The 24,788-nt window shown below is 36.8% G+C and overlaps 1 protein-coding gene across 1 annotated transcript; it reads left to right on the top strand.

The window, feature by feature from the left end:
- Positions 1–2,348: 2,348 nt before the first annotated feature.
- LOC104604165 (uncharacterized) lies at positions 2,349–17,866 on the top strand. Its single transcript, XM_010268424.3, has 7 exons — positions 2,349–2,575; positions 3,252–3,481; positions 14,269–14,604; positions 14,683–14,729; positions 14,841–14,903; positions 17,322–17,454; positions 17,533–17,866. Exons 2-7 carry the CDS (start codon positions 3,358–3,360, stop codon positions 17,547–17,549), a joined length of 720 nt encoding a protein of 239 aa, XP_010266726.1. The 5' UTR covers positions 2,349–2,575; positions 3,252–3,357; the 3' UTR covers positions 17,550–17,866.
- Positions 17,867–24,788: the final 6,922 nt, after the last annotated feature.

Raw genomic sequence — 24,788 nt, 5'->3', positions numbered from 1 at the left:
TATGTGAAATATTTTGCTATTTTTGGCACAAATAGTGTGATGTTCATGAGCATTTTCTAATTACAAGAATCCCATTATTTATCTCATTCATTTTTTTCTAATTACAATAATGCCATTGAAAGCAATCATTGCCTTTTTTATATTTATACATATGACATTGAGTTTTTATATAATTAGAAGAATGCCATTATTTCTCACTTTGAATTTTTACTAATTACAAGAGTGCCATTGAAAGCAATCATTGTCTCTCTTTTAGTTGTGGATACGATATTGAGTTTTCATGTAATTACAAGAGTATCATCAACGTGTAATTACAATATTGTCACAAAATTGTTTTTACTCTCTTTACTTTTCATTTATCATCCCTTCTCTCTCTAGGGTTGTCAATGGGTCGGGTTGGACCTGATGGACTTGAAATGATTGGATAAATTTGGTTATGATTCCTGATATATTGTCCAGATTCTTATCGAGTCAGAGCCAGTTCCACCTAGTCACAAATTGATTTAGACCTGACCCAAGCTATATATATGTATATTTTAATATGTATATATATATATACATATTATTTTAATATGTACATATTAAATGTATAATATATTAAATAAATTAAATATTATATATATTATTTTCAATAGGTTTATTATAATTAGGTCCATTAGGTTAGACTTTATTGACCTGAGAACTAATCGGTTTGGTTATGGGTCTAAAATTATAAACCCTGTCGGGTCTAGTTTAGGTTTGGGGAGTTTGGCTTCAATGAGTGCAAAGTCCTTTTAAACATCATTTACAACCTTGCATTAGGAATATCTCCGTACTTCTGTGCTTTATTTCATGGGAAGATATTCCCAATGTAAGGTTGCAAGAGGTTGTTTGAACGATGTAAGCACGGGCTTGCACTGACTAAAGCCAATCTTGGTTCCAGGTCCTTAGTAATTTTTGTCGGGTTGTTTTCAGTTCTACTTGGACCCGAACTGTTGACAACCGTATCTCTCTCTACTCCCACTACAATACTACTATTTCTAATTTTTCATTCGTCTTTATTTTCAAATTTTCATTTATCTTCAACCACTCTCTACATGAACTTATATATATATATATTCAATTAATTAATTAATTATTCTAATTATGTTTCATTTAGGTAAGCCCCAAGTTGGGATTGAAGTATTGGATGAACTTTTAATATTATTTACAAGATAATAAATGCTTTTAATATATTTATTAATTAATCAATATAATTAATTAAGCCTTCTAATTATGTTTCATCTAAGCAAGCCCTAAGTTGGGATTGAAGTATTGGAAACCAATCTAGCTTGGAAACTTGCGGGCTTAATGCACACTCAAGCCCAAGGCCATGCTTTAACAAAAACCTAGGTCCAAGCCTTCACTTGGAAGTTTGTGAGCCTAATGTGAGATCGGGTTGGGCTAAAGTATTGGGCCAAAGTTTGGGCTAAAAATTTGTAGGGGCAAGCCCACACCAAGTCTAAACACAAAACTTTGGATTAAACCTATAATTTTGGGGCCAAACCAGGTCTTGTTATCTACATCTCTTTAACGTCTCAATCAAATTCCATGAAACAAAAGCGAGCTAATATTTTAAAACGTTCTCTCTTCTTTCACTTTCTCTCACTCACTCACTCCAAGAACTCAACCACTCCCAACCATCCCTATCTCCCAACCCTTCCAATAATATACACTTGTTAAAATGTCATAGTGCATATCATTTGTTAAGTTACTTAATTTTGCTTAAACGTATTTTTTAAAATTTTATTAATTATTTTAAAGTTATTAATTGTAATTATAAAATTAATTGTTTTAAAATTTGAATAACTAATATAATTTAAGTATTTAATTAGATTAATTAAATTAATAATTAATTAATTTATCATATTTAATCAATTAAATTACACTAAATTAATTTGATTTATTTATCCAAATAACAAACTTTAAATCTGCTTAAATAAATAAAATTACTTATTTAATGTGTTATTGCATTCTTATTACTTATTAGCCCTGCACTAAGGGGCACGCCGCTAGTTATATACAAAGGTCAGGAACGGGATATGCTCTTCACAGTTGGGCGCCTCACATGCACATCCACCGTGCATTGAGACCGTGAAAAACAACATACGTGTGAGGCGCGTTTTATGTGGAGCAGATCCAATCTCCAAAAGTCATACGCCCAAATTTGAAGGGCGGTGAAGCCGAGGTCCACGTGGATTTTTGTTCTTTTGATCCCGCGCCACAGTTGTGGAAGTGATGCCTCAACCCCAAGGCGGGAGTGGTTTAAAAAATTTGCATATACATATCTTTTCCATATCATAGTCGAACCCCTTTTTTTATTCATATTTTCTCTTCGATCCCTAACTCTCTTCCTCTCTCATTTCTCTCACGCTTCAACCATCAACTCCCCTGCCGGTCACTGTCGACTTTCACCACCGGCGGCCCCTCCCTCCCTCTTTCCCCCTCTCTTTCTCAGTAGCCCCTGTTCTGTTCATCTTCTACTACGAACGCGCCGCTGCGCTGCCGTTGCAAATCTGGCCACCTCCCGCACTGGGTGACAACGCTACAGAACCAGGTAACATAGAATCTTACAACTTTGTTAATAGTTGAATGTTTCTACATTCTTCCTTTTTGAAATCAGGGTCGAAGTGATTCTTAGTTAATAATCAAATGTATCTGCATTTTGGTTTGAAGACTTCGACACCTATTGTAATATTATCTTATTGAGTCAACTATACTCCCACTCGGCATCAACTGCACTAACTCATCCGAGCCTAAAATGCAGGCTTAAGTGGTTCCATTCTGTCCCCGAGTTTTCCTACCATGATCAATGACTAGGAATTCCAATCCCATTGTGAAAAAGCCTCTTCCTTCAATTCCCCTTGTTGAAGGACTATAGTGCACTTGTGCCACACTATTACAGAACTATTAACAGTTTTAACATTTTTTAACTTTTTTTTTTTTGTTTCTGGCAGTTGGAACAGTCAACAATTTCTCTCTTTTGTAGTTGACGGCATTTACTAAGGCACTATTTTTAGATCTCAAGAAAGAACATTTATTGAGGCACAAAGCATAAGATAAAAAACACAGTGTAACATGTACAAATCTGGGTTGCTTATGTATGCTTCTATGTATATAACTATATTATATTTGTATTTCATTATGATGATTTATAATCTGATGGATCTCTTTTTTCACTTCCTATCTATCCATGTGCCTATCTTACATCTTTAATATGTATGATGCTACAGAAAGAAGCAGTTTCATATATGGCCTCATCAGGACCTCTTCTCATTGGTGTAAAGAGAGCCTCTGTCAAGTTATAGTATCTGAGTTTGTTTTCATAATATTTGTTTAATGGCAAGAGGAAGGCCCAGGAAAAATGCCAAAAGAAAATCTGAGACCCTTGATAACAACTTAGGCGGTAACCGCAAGGAGCCACAAGTCAAAAAGCAATATGATACATCAAATGACCATGAAGGTGAAAGTTCCATTTTTCACTTGTAACTTGCATTTATTTTCTCTCTCCTCCCCCTTTTCTTCTTCTCTTTGATCATTAAATAATATATGATCAGCATCTTTGCTGGTTAAATTGTTAAATTGTTAAAGTTGAGGGCCTTGTAAGATATCTGATTTAGATATATTCTATAAAATGCCTTTTTTTTTCCTCATAAATTAAATCATAAAGTATTTCAACTTTCAAAACCTGGCCCATGGAAAATTATTTTCAGAAAATGATGCGAGCTTTGCTAGGTGGCCTTTGGCATTAAAAGTTTCTTTGCTTGTTTCAAGTATATACTCCGAACTTGTAATTTCTAGTCGATAAAACTTTCCTGAACTAGATATCTAGTTTTCATTGTGGCATATGTTTGTCATGGGATGCTTTACGAACACTGCTGAGATGCTTTACGAACTGAAGTAGGCCAGGAACATGGCTTTGGTACCATGTTTTGAATGCTGCTACAGTAACTCGAATCAGGAAGAGAAGGAAGAAGAAGAAGAAGAAGAGAAGAAGAAGAAGGAAAAGAAGGGTCTGTCGAAATCTGATGGACTACCCATTCAGTTGACCCCCTTAATTGTTATTAGATTCTAATGACATTAACAAAGACTAAACTGCCCTTACTTAAGTGTGGGGCAGAGTGTCTTAATAAAACTGCCACATAAGCAAACCACTTAACAAACATAAGATGACTAAACTACCCCTATTCGGCTCACTTTAACAGGCGTATTGGCCTGTATCGGTACTTTTTTTTAAGTTTTATTTTCAAAACCGATTCAGAGGGGTCGGTTTAAGGCCCGACTACCCTCTGAACCATGGTCTGACCCAATACAACCCTTGGAGGGGCGTATCGGGAAGCCACCAACATGATATGTATTGGCCGATATGGGCCGATACGTGTTGATACTTTGAACGTTGGGCTGATATGGGCCAGTATGGGTTTCTACTCTTCTCCTCGGGATCTGCATGTTAGCACAAGTTCAGCTACAACCCTGCTTCTAAAAGCCTTTCATGCCTTACACGTTTTGGTTGAAACATTAATGTTTTGGTTTGTCTTCGTAGATCTTTTGTATGTTAGACTATTGCCTTCAGTACCTTGGTAATGTGTCATTGCAACGCAAGAACTGCCACGATGTTGTGCTGAACTGCATGGACTTTTGTGTTGAGATAATTGTTCAGTACATTTCATCGTGAGTGTGTCTATTTGTTGTGATTTAAGACTTTGATTGGGACTGCATTGTAGAGATTTTCAGGCTATGCCAGTTGTAACTAGGTGTTCTTCGACACAATTCCTTTGTTATTTAAGTGTGGAAACTTGGGTTTCCGATTACAATGTGAGTGCACTGTGGTCACTTACTTGAGTGTCTTCATTGCAATCTCCATAGGGTTTAAATCCATGTACGTATACCAGGCAATTCAAGCATATCAAGGCTACTGAATGGACAACTACTACAACAACTCTCTAAGGAGAAGTGTACATCAAGCTGTGCTCAAATTTTGTCTATCTTTTAGGATCCTGATGTAATCAATTGCATATGATGCACTCTTTAGAGTCTTAATGAGACTAAGCTCAGTGTAGGCAACTTTAGAGACCAATGGCTAGAATAGGTTTGGTTCCTAGGTTTTCTTGGACTTAAACAAGTGATTATAATTGGAAAAATGCATTTTGAAAGCCAATGGAAGAGATCTCAAACTTTTGGATAAGAATTTTTAAGGTTTCTAAGTGTTGGGGCTTAGTTTTTAAAAGTGCAAGGCACAAAAAAGTGTAAGGGCCATTTTGCACCCGAGGTGCAAGGTGCAAAAATGCTAAAAAATTCAAAAAATACCAACACATTCAAAAAATTGCCAAAAAACAAAAAAAAAACATTAAAAATATAATCACAATATTAATTAAAAATATAAACTTAAATTTTAAAATAAATGTTTTAAAAAGACTATTATCTCAAATAAAAATACATAAGCATAACATGTAATACATATTTAAAATGAAAATTAAAAAAATAAAACCAAGCATAACATATAAAACATATTCCGTCATGTAAATTTTTAATCTCTTTATTTTTTCCCAATTGCATTACTTCAAAAAGCTAACATGATGTTAAACATTTTTTTTTGGATAAATAATGTGATGTTAAACATTACACATTCCTGATTCTATGAGTCACCTTTGTACCAAGCCCCTCAAGGCAAGCCCAAACAAGTTCATTTTAGGGTCTTAGATTCTTAATCCCTATAAAAAAGGTTTTATAACCTTAAGTGTAATAGTGTATTTTACAAATATTTTTTATTAGGATGAATGAATGAGCAACATTAGCAAATATGGGTTTTTTGGAGCTTCAGTGAGCGAAGCAAGTGAATTTTCGAAAGGTGTGCGCTTGGGTTAACACGCAAGGTGTACTAGGCGCATGCCTTTTAAAAGTGTTGTGCCTGAGACCTAAGCGATTCGTATACCCTAAAATGTGCCTTGCTTGTGCTCCTCGGCGCGTCTTAGGTGCGCCTTTTAAATCACTAGTTTGATTGTCTATTAGGCAAGATTGCTCAGGCTCTATAGAGTAGTCCACTACTCGGAAATGCATAGTTGACTAATTATGACAGCCGAGGCATGTTTAGCCTAACTGTGAGACATAGTCGGCTAACCCAAAACGCATGGTTGACTAATTATGAAAGCCGAAGTGTAAAATGCTAGGATTGTGAGATATAGTCGACTACTCCAAAAGGCATAGCTGATTAACTGTGACAGTTGAGGCATGAATATGCCCTTTTTGAGAAGACTAGTCAACTACCCAAAAAAGCATAGTTGACTAATCCAGATAGACTGAGTTCAAAATGATATTGGTTGACTGGTATGGAGGAATTAATCGACTATGAGAGAATAAAGGTTCCTCCCTTCGTCAAGTAGCCGGCTAGCAACTCTGATAGTCGATTACTTCAAAGAAATTTGACCATTTGAAGGCTCAAATGGCTATTGCCATCTATGGAAAGCCTCCTAACATATTGGAGGAAATTTGAATCATTTCTAAGAAAGGGAAAATCCCTCTAACAACTAAAAAACGGTTGCTTGCTCTCAGATCCTCTACAAATAGAGGAGTTTTGCTTGATTCAAAAACAAGAAGCAAGAGATTGAAATAAAGCTAGAGAAAAACAACTTGTGTTTTCCTTGTACATTGTGTATAGTTGTTTGTCAGAGAGAGCAATATGGCTAGAGTCGTTTGAAGAGATTCTTGAGCTTCAATAGTGTTAAAGGTGAGAAAAGCTGAAAAGACCTTGATCTTGTACAATCTCACCCATCTATTGCAAATCTCTTCACTGAGCTAAGTATTTTTAGCTCTCTTGTTGTCAACTTGCCACTGTGCTAGAAAAGAAATATCTGTAAGCAGGTAGGTTTTCAAAGTTTTTGAACACCATTAAGATCCTGTTGGCACTTTTATTGAGCCCAACTACAACTTTTTGTAGGCATCTAGAAGTCCTATTGGTTTAGGTCTTGTTGGCACCCACGAAGTCCAATTGGTTCAAGTCTTGCAAGCACCCATGAAGTCTTGCTGGTTGTAAAGGCTTTGTTGGCATCCAGGAAGTCCAACTGGTTAGTGGAAATCCTCAGTCGTGGTCTGAGGTAGAGGACATAGGCAGAGTTGGCCGAACTTCTATAAAAATCTTGTGTGCCTTGTGTGTGTTTCTTTTCTTCACGTTTTGCTGTTTGTTTGTTTGTTAGTTTACTTTTACTAACATCCTCAAATAACTGCAATGTTTTGAATCCTTGTGATCTTCCAGACATTGCTTTTATTTTGTTTCATTTTTTTAGATCTTCAAGTCACAAGATCTCTTAGTGCAGCTACTGAGCTACTAACATCACTGATCCTACTAACTTAACTTTACATTAATTGCTTTACATGTATTTCTTTACAGTTGTTTACTTTCATAGCACATTTATTATTAAATTGTATATTTACTTTCAGCTGTTAATTTGTCCTTGAGATTCTGGTAGCAGCTAACAGCTGCTTGAATCTCAAGTTGATTCAACTTGGATAGTTGGTTCTTATCTCAGTTATCATCTTGTAGCTGGTCCTTCTCTAGCTACCATTAGTGGCTGGTCCTCTCTTATTTAAACATATTGGTAATGAGTATAGTTACAATTATACCCCTCATTAGTAGTAATTAATAAGTGACAAATAAGACATTAATACCCCAACTAATTGTTGTTCAGTCAATAGTTATGTATGACTTGGCCAGATATTCCTATGCGGTGAGTGTTATTTATCAGTATTTACACTCACCTAGGGACACCAATCTAGTTGCATTTGAGAAGATTCTGGCATACTTGAAGGAGATGCTGGGGTATTTTATTCTTGGATTATGGGCATATTGAAGATACAATGTTTTATACACGTAGATTGGGATGGATCTATAGATTATAGGAGGTTTACTTAAGCTATTGTACTCTTGTGGTTGGGAATCTTATTTCTTGGGGGAAATAAGATGGGAAACCCAGAGAGAGACAGGAGGAGGAATTGGAGAAAATATGGGAAATGATTTGCGCTTTGTTGGAGGAGTATAAGGAGAAGGAGGAGGAATTAGATCAAAGGGAGAGAGCAGATAATTCTCAAGAGAAGGAATACTACAAAAGCTCCAACTTGGAGGGAGAGGTGGCTGAAGCTAATGCATTATCTAGGAAGAATGAGGGGAATAATAAAAGGAAAAAAAAAAAAGATCAGAAGTGGAAAGGTTAATCTTAGATATTGAGGGTGATATTGAATTCAGTGGGAGAGGGAGAGAAGAAGGATTCTGTTGTAAGGTGGAGTCTCTTGGGAAGGGTGTCTGAAAGGAGTGCTCAATGAAGATCATCAGCTGGAATGTGAGAGGATTGGGAAGTGAAAGAAAGAGAAGGGCAATTAAAGACTTACTAAGAAGAGAGAAACCGGATATAGTGTTGATACAAAAAACCAAATTAGCAGAATTGGATAGAAGGTGGGTCAGAAGTGTGTGGAAATCAAGAGGAGTTTGTTGGACTTCAACTCCTTCTTGGGGAACGTCTGGATGTTTAGTAACATTATGGAGGGAGGATGCAGTAGAATCAATGGAGGAGCTAATAGGGAGATATTCAGTGTCCTTAAAGGTGAGGAATGTGGGGGGATGGCTTTACCTGGGTTCTAACCAATGTCTATGGGCCCAGTACATATAGAGAGAGGAATGAGATGTGGGAAGAGTTGCATGGCATTCGAGGTTTATGGGAGGGCCCTTGGTGTCTTGGGGGGGGATTTCAATGTAATTAGATTTTGTAATGAATCAAATAATCCCCAAAGAACAGTCATAACCAGTATGAGAAAGTTTAATGAATTCATTAATATTTGTGGGTTAAAGGAGTTACCCCTCTCACAAGCCAATTTTACTTGGTCTAATTTCCAAGAAAACCGTCTTTGCTCGAAATTAGACAGATTCCTCTTTAATGAAGAGTGGGAGAACCATTGGAGGAACCTGATGGCTAGAGCCTTATCCAGAGTCATTTCTGATCACTGCCTTATCCGGTTAAGTCTTGAAACACTAGCCCTTGGTCCACAACTGTTTAGATTTGAGAATATGTGGTTGACTCACTTGGATTTTGTGCACCTGATTGGGGAGTGGTGGAGAGAAGAGGTAAGAGGGGTGAAGTGGAAGGGAGTGAGATTCCACAAAAAGCTGAAAAGGTTGAGATCCAAAATCAAGGAATGGAACAGGGAACACTTTGGGAGGATAGAGGAGCAAAAAAGTAATTTGGTGTCTAGGATTGAAGAATTAGATTCCAAAGAAGCCCAAAGGATAATGAGTGAACAAGAAAGGAATTTGAGAAGAAATTTAAAGAAGGATTTGGAAGAGGTTCTTCTGAGAGAGGAAAGTTCCTAGAGGCAAAAGTCAAGGCATAGATGGGTCAAGGAAGGGGATGGAAATACAAAATTCTTCCATGCGTTGTCTAATGGGAGGAGAAGGAAAAATTTTGTGGCCAAGTTAGAGGTAAATGGGGAGGAAGTCACAAATCAAGATGAGATAACGAGAATGTTTGTGGATCACTTTAAATCAATCTATAGAAAACCATTGAATAATAGGCCAATATTGGATGATTTGGAGTGGAATGGGTTATCTAAAGAACAAGTAAATTGGTTAGAGAGGGATTTCAGTGAAGAAGAGTTTAGATAGGTGATATTCTCAATGGATAGACGCAAAGCACCTGGCCCAAATGGCTTCACAATGGCTTTTTATCAGGACTGTTGGGATGTGGTAAAAGAAGATCTTATTGGGGTGTTTCAGGAGTTTGTAGACAAAAAAAGGGTGAGCCTTGGAGTGAATGCCACTTCCTTAGCCCTAATCCCAAAAAAGATAGATGTGAAGGACCCTAAGGAGTACAGGCCGATTAGTCTGGTTACAAGTATCTATAAAATTTTGGCTAAAGTGTTGTCATTAAGAATTCGAGTAGTACTACCCTCCATCATTAGTCAAGCACAAGGTGCCTTCATGCAGGGAAGGCAAATAACAAATCAGATCCTAATAGCAAATGAGTGTGTGGAGGACATGAGAAAGTCGGGGAATCAAGGTTTTGTATGTAAGTTAGACTTAGAGAAGGCTTATGATCTTGTTGATTGGAGTTTTTTACTAGAGGTCCTTGGGTGTTATGGTTTTGGAGATAGATGGTGCAATTGGGTAAAGGGTTGTATTAGCTCCTGTCATTATTCAGTCTTGGTGAATGGGGTGGTCAAAGATTTTTTCCCTACTTGTAGAGACCTTAGACAAGGTGACTCACTCTTCCCATTTCTTTTCACATTAGTTGCAGATGTCTTCAGTAGATTAATCTCTAAGGCAGATAGGGAAGAGGAAGTGAGTGGCTAGAAGATAGGAATGAACAATATTAGGGTAACCCACCTACAGTTTGCTGATGATATCATAATATTTTGTGAAGGGGGTGACAGACAAAAAGTGAGGAATCTCAGAGCATTAATACAACACTTTGAGGAGGTATCAAATTTGAGAATAAATCTGGAGAAGAGTTGTGTGGTAGGTGTTAACATGAATGAGGGGATTATCCAATATGTGGCTGATTGTTTAGGTTGTTCCGTCGCTACTTGGCCATTGCAGTACTTAGGTCTCCCTCTAGGGGCTAACCCAAAAGAGAGTAGCTTCTGGACCCCAGTGTTGGAAAAGTTTGAGAAAATACTAACTTCTTGGAAAAAGAACTATATCTCTATAGGGGGTCGAGTGACTTTATTGAGAGCTACCCTAGCAAACCTACCAGTCTATTTCCTCTCCATGTTTAGGATTCCTAATATGGAAGCTAAGAAGTTGGAGAGATTAATGAGAAATTTCCTTTGGGAGCCAAGGGAGGAAAAGAAAGACCACCTAATTAACTGGGAAATAGTTTGTAGAAGTAAAGAGGAAGGTGGTTTGGGACTAGGAAGGTTAACTCTCAAGAATAAAGCTCTCTTAGGAAAGTGGTTGTGGAGATGACCTAGAGAAAGGGAGAGGTTGTGGCACGAAGTGATAGCTAGCATACATGGTAGACTAGAAAATGGATGGGATGCGGGTGTATCACGTCAAGCTACGTTGGCTTCCCCGTGGAAAGCAATCCAGAGTATCCTCCCTTAGTTTCTCAACTTTGTCAGATATGATGTCAATTTTGGTACCTTTATTTTATTTTGGAAAGACATTTGGGTGGGTAATGTTGCCCTTAAGGACCAATTTCCGTCTCTCTATTCTATTTGCCTTTACAAGGAAAAAGTTCTCTCATTTTCTCCCTTCTCCTGTTTCACCCCCCTCTTTAAGTTGGGACTTTGGCTTTCGGAGAGGCTTGAGGGATGATGAACTTAACAGTGTTTCAGATCTGTTATTCCTTCTTGGCCGTGTCTTTTTGGACCCTCTTAGTTTGGATGTGAGATTATGGTCCCCTCACCCAAAAGGTTACTTTACCTGTGCTTCCTATTTTAAATTCCTTTTTCTCTTCCCAGGGACAGTGGGGCTTTCCAACCAAGGAGATTTGGCCTAAACCGGTTCCACCTAAAATTATTATTTTCTGCTGGGAGGTGTTTCATAGAAAGATTAATACCTTGGACTGCTTGTAGAGGAAAAGGCCTTCTTTGTGTTTGTCCCTTAACTGGTGTGTACTTTGCAGGGCTAGTGGTGAGGATTGCTCTCACTTACTTGTATCTTGTTCCTTTTCTAGTGCTATTTGGAGTTGGATTTTCTCTTTGTTTGGGCGCAGGTGGAATCTGACCGCAGATTTAAGTGAGCTGTTCGATCCTTCCTTTTTTGTGTGGCCTACAAAAAAAGGAAAAATAATGTGGAGATGTATTAGAGCAGCTGCCTTGTGGACAATCTAGGAAGAAAGGAATGCAAGGGTTTTTAAGGAGAAAAGAAGCTCTCAAGCTGTTGAGGAATGTATCTTAACTAGGGCCATCCATTGGTTAAGAACTATGGACTTATTTCATACATTCTCCTTTGATGATTTTTGGAGAAATTGGATAGTGGTGGCTAACAGCCATGCAAGGAGGGACAGGAAATCTGTAATGTGGATGTCTCCACCTGAAGGATGGTTAAAGCTAAATTTTGATGGAAGTAGCCAAGGAAACCCAGGCCCATCGGGGATAGGAGGGGTGCTGAGAGATAATGAAAGCAAAATATTAGCATTATTTTCAGGCCCCGTGGGAATAGGAGACTCCACTAGAGCTGAGATATTAGCGGCGGTGCAAGGTATTCAAATTGCAGAACAATTAGGAGTTCAGCACTTGGTAGTTGAAGTAGAATATTTCTGATTTAATAAATTATACTCATTCATAAAAAAAATCTTATTTCTTGGAGGAGAAAGAAACAATGTTACTTGCTATATTGTTGAAGTAGAATATCAAGTAATGGCACATGGTATTTTAGAGATGCTGTGGATTTGATCTTTGTTGGAGGAGTTGGGAACTATATATGTTAAGGCCATGATGATGTATTTGTGACAATTAGGCAGCCATAAACATAACCCATAATGTAGTATAAAATGACAAAACTTGAGCATATTGAGATTGACAAGCACTTTATCAGCGAATTGGTGACTTTTGGAGAAGTATGTCTTCTATATGTTGGCACTGATGGACTGTTGGCTTATGTATTCACTAAAGTTGTCTAAAAGACAAAGCATGGCCACTATGTAAGCAAGTTGGGGATGGTTGATCTTTATGCTTAGCTTGAGGGGGAGTGTTGAGAAGTGGGCAAGTTTATTGTTCTTTTTATCTTTTATTATACAATGATCTTATTAAGCAAAGGATTTATAAACTCCTAGGAAGTTCTCTTTAGAATTGTTTTTTTTTTCCTCTCATCTTCTTCCTTTATTATTCTATTGCAGAATCTCTTAGTTTCCTACTGGATTTGATTTATATGGATTTTATTTTGTTGATTTACAGTGTTTTTTTTTTCTCATCTTCATACTGGATTTGTTTTTTTTTTCTCATCTTCTTTCTTTACATAAATAAGGGTTCTTGCATTGATTTGGACTGAGATGGGTAAAGAATGGCACTGAACTGAACGGAATGAAAAAACAGGGTTCATGTTGGAAACGCCATATAGTTGGGATAACACTTAGATTATGATGATGGTTTACAGAAAAGAAGTTAATGCTATATAGTTTTGTCTAGGACTTGGGTGGGTTTGATATTTTTGACCAGTGATGCCAAATTGAGGGACATACATGGGCATGTGGGGTCATTCAAAGAATGGATGGAGGTTGGTTGTCATGTTGAAAGGTCCAAGGGATCTACCCCTTGAAAAGTTTGGCAGAATATTTTGGTGGATCTTCAATTAAATAAATATAAAAAAATTGCTAACAGATGATTGAGAAAATGGTTTGTGAACATGATTTGCAAATTATATAGTATGTCTATGATATTGGGTTTTGAAAATGTTTTCATAATTTTTTGATATTCATTTGATGGAAAGACACTTATTTATGCCTAAAGAGAACTAGTCATGTTGGAAACGCCATATAGTTGGGATAACACTTAGATTATGATGATGGTTTACGGAAAAGAAGTTAATGCTATATAGTTTTGTCTAGGACTTGGGTGGGTTTGATATTTTTGACCAGTGATGCCAAATTGAGGGACATACATGGGCATGTGGGGTCATTCAAAGAATGGATGGAGGTTGGTTGTCATGTTGAAAGGTCCAAGGGATCTACCCCTTGAAAAGTTTGGCAGAATATTTTGGTGGATCTTCAATTAGATAAATATAAAAAATTTGCCAACAGATGATTGAGAAAATGGTTTGTGAACATGATTTGCAAATTATATAGTATGTCTATGATAGAAAGACACTCATTTATGCCTAAAGAGAACTAGTCATTCCCAAAGTGCAGTTATGCAAATAGCTACAAATTAAGTGGAATGGTTGAACAAGATTTCAGCCCATATAGGTGGGACAAGGCTTAGTTGAATTCAGTCGTATGATTTGAAAATACATGATTTTTTTTTTATTTTAACATATAAAAATATTAATATTTTTTGGAGTTCATAAAAAAATATTAATATATCTTTAGTAGCTTAGATGTTCTGAATATTGCATTTGTAAGAAAGCTTGTTGATTGAAATTGTTTTGATGGCATGTGTTGAATGCAGGGCTATCCTAAATGTTCTTTTCATATGCAGTTTGTAAATATAATTTAGTAATAAGAAATTGATAAAATTTTGTCTTTCTGTTATACATACCATTCTTTATTCCTTATTCATTCTCTTTAGAAGATCTGGAAGTGCTAAATATTGTTTTCTTGCATACAGTTGAACGGAGAATTGCAGCTACCAGGGCTATTCGTGATGTGGAGATTGAACATCTGCTAACTGGCTTGCGGTTGCTTCGCTCAAATTTTAATAAGGAACAGATGCAAACCCCTGCACTACAATTTTTCAAGGAAACTTTGCCTAATCTGTCAGTAGTAAGAAACGAAAAAGGGCAATTTGAAGTGAGATGGAAGGATAAAGATGGTCATTTATCCATTAGTCATGCTGATGATAGTAATATACATGCATCTTTTCTACATCTGATGTCCATAGCATACCCTGCTTGCACCAGTGCAATGCCAGCACTTGGTGGTTTTGAATTTTCTAGTAAATCAGGTAAATTTACTTACTAGGCTGCATAAATTTCATATCCTAGTTGTATTTTAACAGAAGCTGCATTTGATTTCTTGGCAGTGAAAACAAGCCTTGTAGGTGCTGCAAACCTGCAGATCCCTGATTTGGTATGTAACTCCACGTTTTTGTTATTGTGGCAACTTTTGAACCTCAAAAAGAGTTCCATTCTTCCCTTCTCCTCTTTCAGCTTCTTCCACTCTGATCTTTCCCTTTTCTAGGTTTTGGAGGAACCATCAGAAACGCAGATGCTTGGCTTGCAAGATGCTTTCCAAACTCCTGGAGTAAGTATATTCTTGATCAATGATCATACAATGTTTCATCCAATATTGATCTCAGTGGTGTTCCATATCTTCATGGCTTATAGGTTATACTTTGTTACTTACCTAGATATTAGTACATTTATCAATTCCGGAATCACTAGAAAAACACTGTTCATCTGATGTGCCGACCCCAACAAACGAAGTCTTTCTATTATTCTTATTATTTGAAGATAAACTATTGTACAATTATTTCAAAAAGTAACATAAATTTTCAACACTATTCAAGAATAAAAAGAAAGAGGATATAACATAAGGTGTACAAAAGCTTCTATAAAATGGGGAATCCATGTAGCTTTGGAAAAAAATTTATCATAAATGAATATAAATAAATCATAACAAAAAAATTAACAAAATTTTACTTAGATAATCTCTCTTTAGATCTTTGTTGGTTGTTGAAGTTACATTTATCTCTCTTGCTATGGCTCTTCATATGGCAAATTGGCAACATCAAACTTTCTTGAGAATATAGAACAGGAAGCTCCACCTACTTCAAAAAGTATGAATATGATGAAAAGGTGTATGAGTTCTAGAAGTGCAGAGTTTAGTGGTTTGTTGTCTTTGTGAGTTTTTGGCATATATGCATGCCATGTTTCTATTTTTCATCTCCTTTCTAATGAGGATGCCAATGATGAGGCACTTTCTTAAAGGGCCCATTCAGTGGTGCATTTTTTGAAGGAACTGGAAGGCACCAAATATGCTGGCAGGGTAACAAATGGTCACCTGGTGTACCAAGCATTTGTGGCTTTTATCAGCAGTGATACCATTAAACCAACTTAATTCTTATTGCCCCTCTAATTGCTTTAAGATAACTCTACTATTATATTACATAAATAAAATTTCTTTGTTCTGATACTGATTAAATAAGAAAAATCTTGGTAATTTTCAAATCTATCATGTAAAAATCTAAAAGAAAAATGTATTTTGATAAGTGAGCATACAGAATGAGTAACAAGAAACTATAATGAGGTATGTGGAAGCATATGGTCAAATCTTTGTAACTGCATGCTCTCCGTGGTAAGGTCAATGGACCTCGCATGCACCCTACTCTGTTCCCACCCCTTAAGTCTCTCTGCAATGTGTAATATGTAAGAGGAAAAGAGTGAGGGGGTAAATTAATTAAACCTTCACTGTGTTTTCTAACAAATGCTTTAACCTCCCGTGTACTTTGACAATCTGCAAATTTCTCCCTTGACATTTTAGAGATTTTGTTTTGATAAGTTCATTTTAGAGAAATTATACAAACAGATCTGTTAGATTGACGATAAGAACTTAACTGAAAATAATGATGATGTAAGAGGAAAAAAAATGAAGGGGTAAATTAATTAAACCTTCTCTGTGTTTTCTAACAAATGCTTTAACCTCCCCTTTATTTTGACAATCTGCAAATTTCTCCCTTGACATTTTAGAGAAATTATACAAACAGATCCGTTTGATTGACTATAAGAACTTAACCGAAAACGATGATGTCATGTTTTTGAACACTTTAAAATCCCCAGTTTGCCCATGAATGAATATTGGAGTTCTATTGACCAAATAACCCCCAAAAGGCTCTTGTCTTAATTTCTTGAAATATGTAGAAGAACCTTTTGGGGGTATTTTGTCAATGGAAACTCCAATGGTGTCATACATGGTCAAACTGGGAATTTTTAATTTTTTAAAAGGATGACATTATCATTTTCTGTTAAGTTGTTGATTTCAAACTAACTGAAGGGGTTTGTATAATTTATTGGAAAATTAAACATTTGACCCAAAATATGGAAGTTCAGTTTAGTGGACTAAAAGGTGTGCCAATTTCCTGGCAGATTCTTTGGCTAAGCAAGGGGTGGGAAGAGCTTTTCTTTTCTGGGCAGCTTTGTAATATGAAGTAAACTTTTAGGAAGGGTTAAGAAATTTTACGCCTCCCTGCCGTTATATCCTCCTTTTTAATCTTTTTATTAATAAACGTTTCTGTTATCTATCAAAAAAAAAATATTGGAAATGTCAAGGAAGAAATTTGCAGAGGTCGAAGTAGGGGGGGGGGGGGTTAAAGCATTTGTCAAACATAGGGGAGACTTAAGTAATTTACCCAAATGAAGGAGATAATTAAGATTTTACACTAGTAAACGAGGAACAAAAGAGGCCAAGAAGCTTTGGTCAATTGTGACTCTGCATCTGTCTGGTACTTTTCATTTTTAACAATGATTGTTGCTGTTGTTAAGTAGTTAGGTCTTATTATACTATTGGCTCATGGAGGCCTTGGTATGTGAATCAAGTATTCTGGATCCATACTTTTATTGATATTATTGTTTCTGTGTAAAGTATTTCCTTGATGCTCTTTTTGATCCTATATACCATTTAAGGTGTATGGAGTGGCTTAGTGGTTCCTAACTGTAATCACAGGTCAGCACCCAGAGGCTATCTGTTGGAATGACACCTAAAACTCGAAGATTACCAAAGAATGGTGAGATGCTTCTTTCTATCCATGGTTCACCCCTTGGAGTCTACAAGGAAGATAAGATGGGAGCAATACATGGTATGTTTCTTTTTTAAGCAAATAGATATGTTACATCAAGTGCTATTCTTGTTTCATTCTTTGAGTTTTAATATGCAGAATCAGAAGAAGGTTGACTACTTCCAACTATTTGGGTATGAACCATGATCTTGAGATTTTACAGTGTTTATCATCATGAAGGTGGTATTGGAGATCCTCACACCTTTGTACTAACATTGATGATATGTTACTTTATCAACTGCACTTCACACCTTTGGATCATTTTTAGTTATTTTAAAGCTTGTTTAGAAACATCGTTTTCTAAATTACATGAAAACTTGTCAGTTAAAAGGCTTTTATGACTTGAGGCAATAAGGTGATATGGATCTTTTGTATCATAATTCCTTGGAGTCAACAAGGAAGATGACATGGAATGCATCTATTTTAGTCAAAATAGACATGTTATATCAAATGCTATTCTTTTTTTGTTTTGTTTTGTTTTTTTGTTTTGTTTTTTTTTTTTTTTTTTTCATTCTGAGACTTCAGCTTACAGAATTAGAAGGTTGGCTACTTTTAACTGATTGGATCCTGTTAAAGTGAGCCGAATAAGGGTAGTTTAGTCATCTTATCTTTGTTAAGTTGTTTGCTTATGTGGCAGTCTTATTAGAGACACTCTGCCCCACACTTAAGTAAGGGCAGTTTAGTCTTTGTAAATGTGATTAGAGACTAATAACTATTAAGGAGTCGACTGATAGGGCTTACCTATCAGATTCGACAGTTCCTTCTTTTCTTTCTTCTTCTTCTCTTCTTCTCCCTCTTCTTTTTCCTCCTCTTGCTTGGTTCGGGTTACTGTAGCAGCAGTCCAAACATGGTATCAGAGCCATGTTCCTGACCTACTTCAGTTCGTGAAACATCTCAGCAGGGTTCGTGACCTCTCTTCCTTCGTTTCTGGGCTGTCAATGGAGAGAACTAGTTCGTCCTAGGTCTGAAACACCTCAGCTCATCTCTCTCTGCTGCGCATAACTTTCTTCAGTAAGAAAAGCAGCTTCAGCAGTGAATGGTTGGTTGAGACTCTCAAAGGAAGGTCGATTATCTCTTCTCCTTGTGTTACTGGTATTTCTGGGTAGAAAACCTTCAAGAACCTGCTAGTACTGATCAGAACCTAGAGAACTAGGTTCACTGTTGCCCTAGTTCTTGGAGAGAACCCCAAGAACGGGCTGTGTGTACAGTAGCCGAATGGTGTAGGGGCTGCTGTAAGTTGCTGAGTGGTGTAAGGGCTGCTGTAAGTGGCCGAGTGGTGTAAAGTGTAATGCAGTGACCTAGCCGAGTTCTTTGTGGTTGTGTAGTGCCCTCTTAAAAGTGTTAAACAGGTCTGTATTGGGTGAAACAGATATGACTATATGGTGGTGCTTGTGATGCACAATCTTTATTGAGTGGCTGTAAGAGGGCTTGCATGCGATTAGTAAGTGTTAAATTGATGTTTATGTGGTTCGTGGTGTTGTGAAATCAGTAGTAGTGTGAACAAGAATAAGGCGTGTGTACCCATTGTTGTGTTTAGGGGCTTCTATAGGAGCTGGAACATCAAACTTCTAATAACAACACTCAGTTTGTACCTGAGAATTCAGGTTAGAGGCAACGGTGAAAGAGTACCATGGCAGCAATGGGAGATGGGTGTAATGATCAGAAACCTAGTGTGGTGGTTCCCTCTGACTACCTAGGTGTACAGATGACCTCAATTAAACTGAATGGGGAGAACTATGTTCCATGGGCCAAATCAGTGGAAGTTTTCCTCAAGGCAAAGAGGAAAGTGAAGCATGTAAAAGATGATAAACCACCGGCTGACTCTCCAGGGTTTGATGATTGGGAACAAGAGGATGCTCAAATCATGACTTGGCTATGGAATAGTATGGAACCCAAAATTAGTGCCAACTTCATGTTCCTAGATACGGCTAAGGATATATGGGAACATGCTAAAAAGCTGTATTCTGGACAAGATAATACAACAATGGTATATCAACTTTATCAGGAATACTTTGATTTGCAACAAGGAAACAAAACACTAGAAGAGTACTATGCCTGCATGAAGAATATAAGGAATGAACTCAGTGTCTATCATCCCCTCACTCCAGATATTAAAGTTCAGCAACAGCAGAGGGAACAACTAGATGTTACAAGATTCTTGGTGGGGCTGAAATCGGAGTATGGACTAGTTAGAGCCCAAATATTAGGGAGCTCTACCCTTCCTACACTTGAGGAAGTATTCTCACGACTTCGTAGAGGAGGTGGACACAGTATAAGAGGGGGAGGACATGCCTCCCGAGGAGGCCGTGGCAGTTCCATGATTGGTCGGTGTGGTCGTGACGCAGGGGGAGGCCGTGGCAGAGGGAAGAATAACTCTGCAAGGAAGTGTACTCATTGTGGTAGGGAAGGACACACAGTGAATTTCTGTTATGACCTACATGGCCTTCCTTCTAAATGGGCTAATCATGCTGTAGCAGGTGAGGTTGATATCAGTGACAGTAAACAGGCAGACCGAACTCCTCTCACATCTACATCTACTTCTGGGAGGAAGATGGTGAGTGTACCGCGTGATGAGTATGAACGGTTCCTCCAAACCACTTCACAGCATACCACTGCCACACTTGCCCACTCAGGTATTGCTTGCATGTCATCTAAAACCTCTCCCTGGATTATTGACTCTGGAGCCTCTGATCACATGACCGGGACTCCAGGTGTGTTCACTCCTCAACAAAATGGGGTGGCTGAACGAAAGAACCGTCGGTTCCTTGAAACTGCTCGGTTTGTTCTTCATCATATGATGTTCCTAAACGGTTTTGGAGTGATGCTGTACTCACTGCATGTTTCCTCATTAATCGGATGCCCTTTTTCATTCTTCATGGTCGGTCCCCCTTCTCTATCTTGTTCCCCACTTTATCTCCATTTCCATTAACTCCTCGTGTCTTTGGTTGTGTGTGCTTTGTCCACAATCTGAGTCCTGGAATAGACAAGCTAGATGCACACTCCATTAAATGTGTCTTTCTTGGCTACTCTTAGACTCAAAAAGGATACAAGTGTTATAATCCCATTACTCGAAAGTGCTATGTCTGCCCTGATGTCACCTTTTTTGAGTCTGTCCCCTTCTTCTCAAGACCTAAAGCACCTTCCTCTCCACCCTTACTTCCTTTTCCTCTTCCTGTCAGTGATCCAGTTTCAGATGCTGCTGTTGGAGTAGACTCATCACCTCATCCAGTGCAGATCACCACTGAACGACCACCGATCCGGCAAGTGTATACACGTCGAACGACACCGGCCCCTCCTCCAGCTTCTACCTCATCTGCGGATCCTGTCATGGTTCCTGTTGCTGAACCCTCAAACCTTAACCTACCCATTGCCTTACGGAAAGGTAAACGTAGTTCTACTCTCCATCCCATTTCCAAATTTGTTTCATTATCTCGTCTTTTCACCTCACATCGTCAATTTGTTTTACTTTTGTCATCTATTTCCATACCTAACAATGTCCAAGAAGCTTTTAGTTCACCTGGGTGGCGGCAAGCAATGGAGGAGGAACTTTCTACTCTTCAACATACTCAAACGTGGGAACTCTCTACTCTCCCACCTGGTAAGCACGTTGTGGGCTGTAAATGGGTGTATACTGTGAAATACTTGCCAGATGGTAGTGTGAAGCATCTGAAGGCCAGACTTGTTGCTAAAGGTTACTCATAATTGTATGGAGTGGACTACATGGAGACATTCACTCCGGTGGCTAAGATTGGCTCTGTTCGAGTGCTAATTTTCCTGGCAGTTATGTATGATTGGCCTCTGTTTCAGCTCGACATAAAAAATGCCTTCCTTCATGGTGACCTTGTGGAGGAGGTATATATGGAGCAACCACCTGGGTTTGTTGCTCAGGGGGAGGATGGTAAGGTATGCAGATTGAAGAAGGCAATTTATGGGTTGAAACAATCGCCGCGTGCTTGGTTCGGGAAGTTTAGTGAGGTGGTGAAGAGTTTTGGAATGAAGCAATGCCAGGTTGATCACTCAGTGTTCAACTATGACTCAGAAGTTGGGAAGATTTTATTAGTGGTCTATGTGGATGATATTGTCATTACTGGTAGTGACAAATTGGGGATTGGCAAACTAAAGGTATTTCTGCAAAATCATTTTCAAACAAACGACCTTGGAACATTGAAGTATTTCTTGGGAATAGAAGTTGCCAGGTCAAAACAAGGTGTAAATCTGTGCCAAAGAAAATATGTTCTTGATCTACTGGAAGAAACAAGACTGTTAGGTGCAAAAATCGGCTGAGACCCCTATGGAACCAAATGTTAAGTTGAGCAGTGATACAGGAGAAGTATTTGAAGATCCCGGAAGGTATAGACGACTAGTGGGGAAGCTGAACCATCTGACTATCACGAGACCCGACATCTCTTTTGCAGTCAGTGTGGTGAGCCAATTCATGTAGAACCCTCGTATACCTCACTGGGATGCAGTTCTTAGAATTGTAAGATATCTGAAAGGAGCTCCAGGCCGTGGACTATTGTATAAACCAGGAGGAAAACTTGAAGTAGTTGGGTATACAGATGCAGACTGGGCAGGCTTAGTGAATGACAAAAGATCTACTACAGGCTATTGCACATTTCTTGGAGGAAATCTCGTGACGTGGAAGAGTAAAAAGCATACGGTTGTGGCCAGAAGTATTGCTGAAGCCGAGTATAGGGCCATGACACACACTACTTGTGAATTAGTGTGGTTGAGGAATCTCCTACAAGAAATTGGGTTTCACATGGATAAACCTATGAGATTGTACTGTGACAATCAAGCTGCACTCCATATCTCATCCAAGCCTGTTTTTCATGAGAGAACAAAGCACATAGAGGTTGATTGCCACTTTGTGAGGGAGAAGGTTCTTGCTGGAGAAATAAGCACAGAACATGTGGGCACGAATGATCAGTGGGCAGATTTGTTTACAAAAGCTCTAAGCTCAGGGAAAGTGAACTATCTATGTAACAAGCTGAGATTATATGACATATATTCTCCAGCTTGAGGGGGAGTGTTAAAGTGAGCCGAATAAGGGTAGTTTAGTCATCTTATCTTTGTTAAGTTGTTTGCTTATGTGGCAGTCTTATTAGAGACACTTTGCCCCACACTTAAGTAAGGGTAGTTTAGTCTTTGTAAATGTGATTAGAGACTAATAACTATTAAGGGGTCGACTGATAGGGTTTACCTATCAGATTCGGCAGTCCCTTCTCTTCTTTCTTCTTCTTCTCTTCTTCTCCCTCTTCTTCTTCCTCCTCTTGCTTGGTTCGGGTTACTGTAGCAGCAGTCCAAACAGATCCAAACAGACCTGTTCATGGGCTGAGCGAAGCCTGGCCTATCAACAGATCTAGATCCAAACCACGAACTTGAGCTTTTACATTGTTTATCATCATCATGAAGGTGGTCTTGGAGATTCTCACCATTGTGCCAATAGTTAAGATATGTTACTCTATAAACTGCACTTAGGCTCCCGTGAAATCTACATGTAAAGTCAGCAGAATTGTTGCACTTCTGCTCCTATTACAACAGTACACTTCTGCTTCAGTTATTCTAAAGTTTGGCTAGGAACATCATTTTCTAAACTACATGTAAACTCATCAGTTAAAGACTTATGAGGAGATGATAAGGTGGTCTGGATTTTTGGCTTTTTTAATATATAAAAAGTAAACAAATAAAAAATCCAGACCACTTTATGGATCTTTATATTAAGGGTTTGACTATGATAATAGAAAGACATGATAAGCTTACAGCTAATCAACTGGTATGGTAAAAGTGGTGAACAATCTGGTGATATTCATTATAATTTACAAGGTGTTTTGATTGGTCAAAGCTCTTTCAATACTACGTCTTTTCAGTTTTATAGATTTTTTCTTATATTAAAACTAGTAAGTGTGTACGTGCTTTGTCTGTGGTAATTTTTTTATGATAATATAGTAAATGATATGTTTCCAAGATTTTCTACATTTTTTTATATATTTTCTCTATAAAAAATACTTATTTGTTACACTTGTTTTTGTTTTCTATGATGAATATATGATATTTGGAATGTGTTCAAATGTTTTCTACAATTTTTTTATACTTTTGTATGCTTTTACATTTTTTAATTTTTATTATTTAATTATGACATCAATGATTGACACATTTGACCCAAAAAGTTAAATTCTTACTCACCACCAAACAGGAAAATAGCTCATTTTTGGGATGGTTTTAAATTTGTATTTTATTTTATTTCTTACCCATTTATAAAAAAGAAAAAATGGATGAATTGTCCAACACCCTGATTTTATATTTTCAATCCTACCCCTCCATGATTTTATATTTCCAATCCTATCCTCTCTTATAAAAATAATAATAGTAATTTCTGAAAATAAATACAAATAATTAATTTATCAATAAAATACTATTAATATTTATCAATAATTTCTAAAAATTTTAGTAATTGATTGTTGGTAAAAGATATTGAAATAATTACATTATAAAAAATATAATTATGATTTCAGATAATTATAAATTATTGATTACTTTCATTCGAAACCGAAAGATAGTTTGGTGTAGTTTTTTTTGGAAATTATGGATAATTTATTGATTATTCAATAGATTACTGAAATTATTGAAAATTTATTGATCATTCAACCAATAAATAATTATTGAAAATTAATAATTGGTTAATCAGAAAATTAGCATAATTCTCATTATTACATTTTCATAAAATTATTGATTAATTTTAATTGAAAATAACAGAGAACTTAGTGCAATTTTGGAATTTTATGACATTTTTTACTGTTTGGAATATTATGGAAAATTATTGTCATTATTGAAAATTTATAATTATTGAAATTTTTATTATTATCAATAATTGTTAGTGTAGATTAACTAATTCCTTTTTTCATAATCTCAAATAGTAATTCCCATTATCTAATAATTTTTGAAAAATTAATAATAGAAAAAACTGTGAATCTTGATTTAAAATAATGGAAACTAATAGTACTGATTATTGTTACATAATTAGCAATTTTCCATTTTGTATCAATTCCAATAATGTAATTATTAAATTACAAAAATTTCAATTATTTAATAATAATAATAATAATAACTACAGAATTATAAATTACAATAAAATCTGTTATTTGAAATTACTGTAATTACAATAATTTTGAAATACAGAAATTCCAATAATAATTATTAGTGTAATAATTGCAGTTTGTTTCCAAATAACTTTATTAAACTAATAAATCTTATTGGAATTTTATTGTAATAATTCAATTACAATAATTATTGTGATGAAAAATTTATTTCTAATTACAGATTTGTTTTTAATATTAACTTTATTACGGAAATAA

Source organism: Nelumbo nucifera, chromosome 2, assembly GCF_055504915.1.
Source record: "Nelumbo nucifera cultivar China Antique chromosome 2, China Antique-T2T, whole genome shotgun sequence".
NCBI lineage: Eukaryota > Viridiplantae > Streptophyta > Magnoliopsida > Proteales > Nelumbonaceae > Nelumbo > Nelumbo nucifera.
This window is presented reverse-complemented; position numbering and strand designations above follow the sequence as displayed.

What these genes read in the sequence shown, in the direction of transcription:
- LOC104604165 (XM_010268424.3), top strand. Translation starts at nt 3,358, where the DNA reads ATGGCAAGAGGAAGGCCCAGGAAAAATGCCAAAAGAAAATCTGAGACC. An exon ending in TACATCAAATGACCATGAAG is followed by an intron (nt 3,482 to 14,268) that starts GTGAAAGTTCCA and finishes TCTTGCATACAG; the next exon opens with TTGAACGGAGAATTGCAGCT. An exon ending in ATGCTTTCCAAACTCCTGGA is followed by an intron (nt 14,904 to 17,321) that starts GTAAGTATATTC and finishes CTGTAATCACAG; the next exon opens with GTCAGCACCCAGAGGCTATC.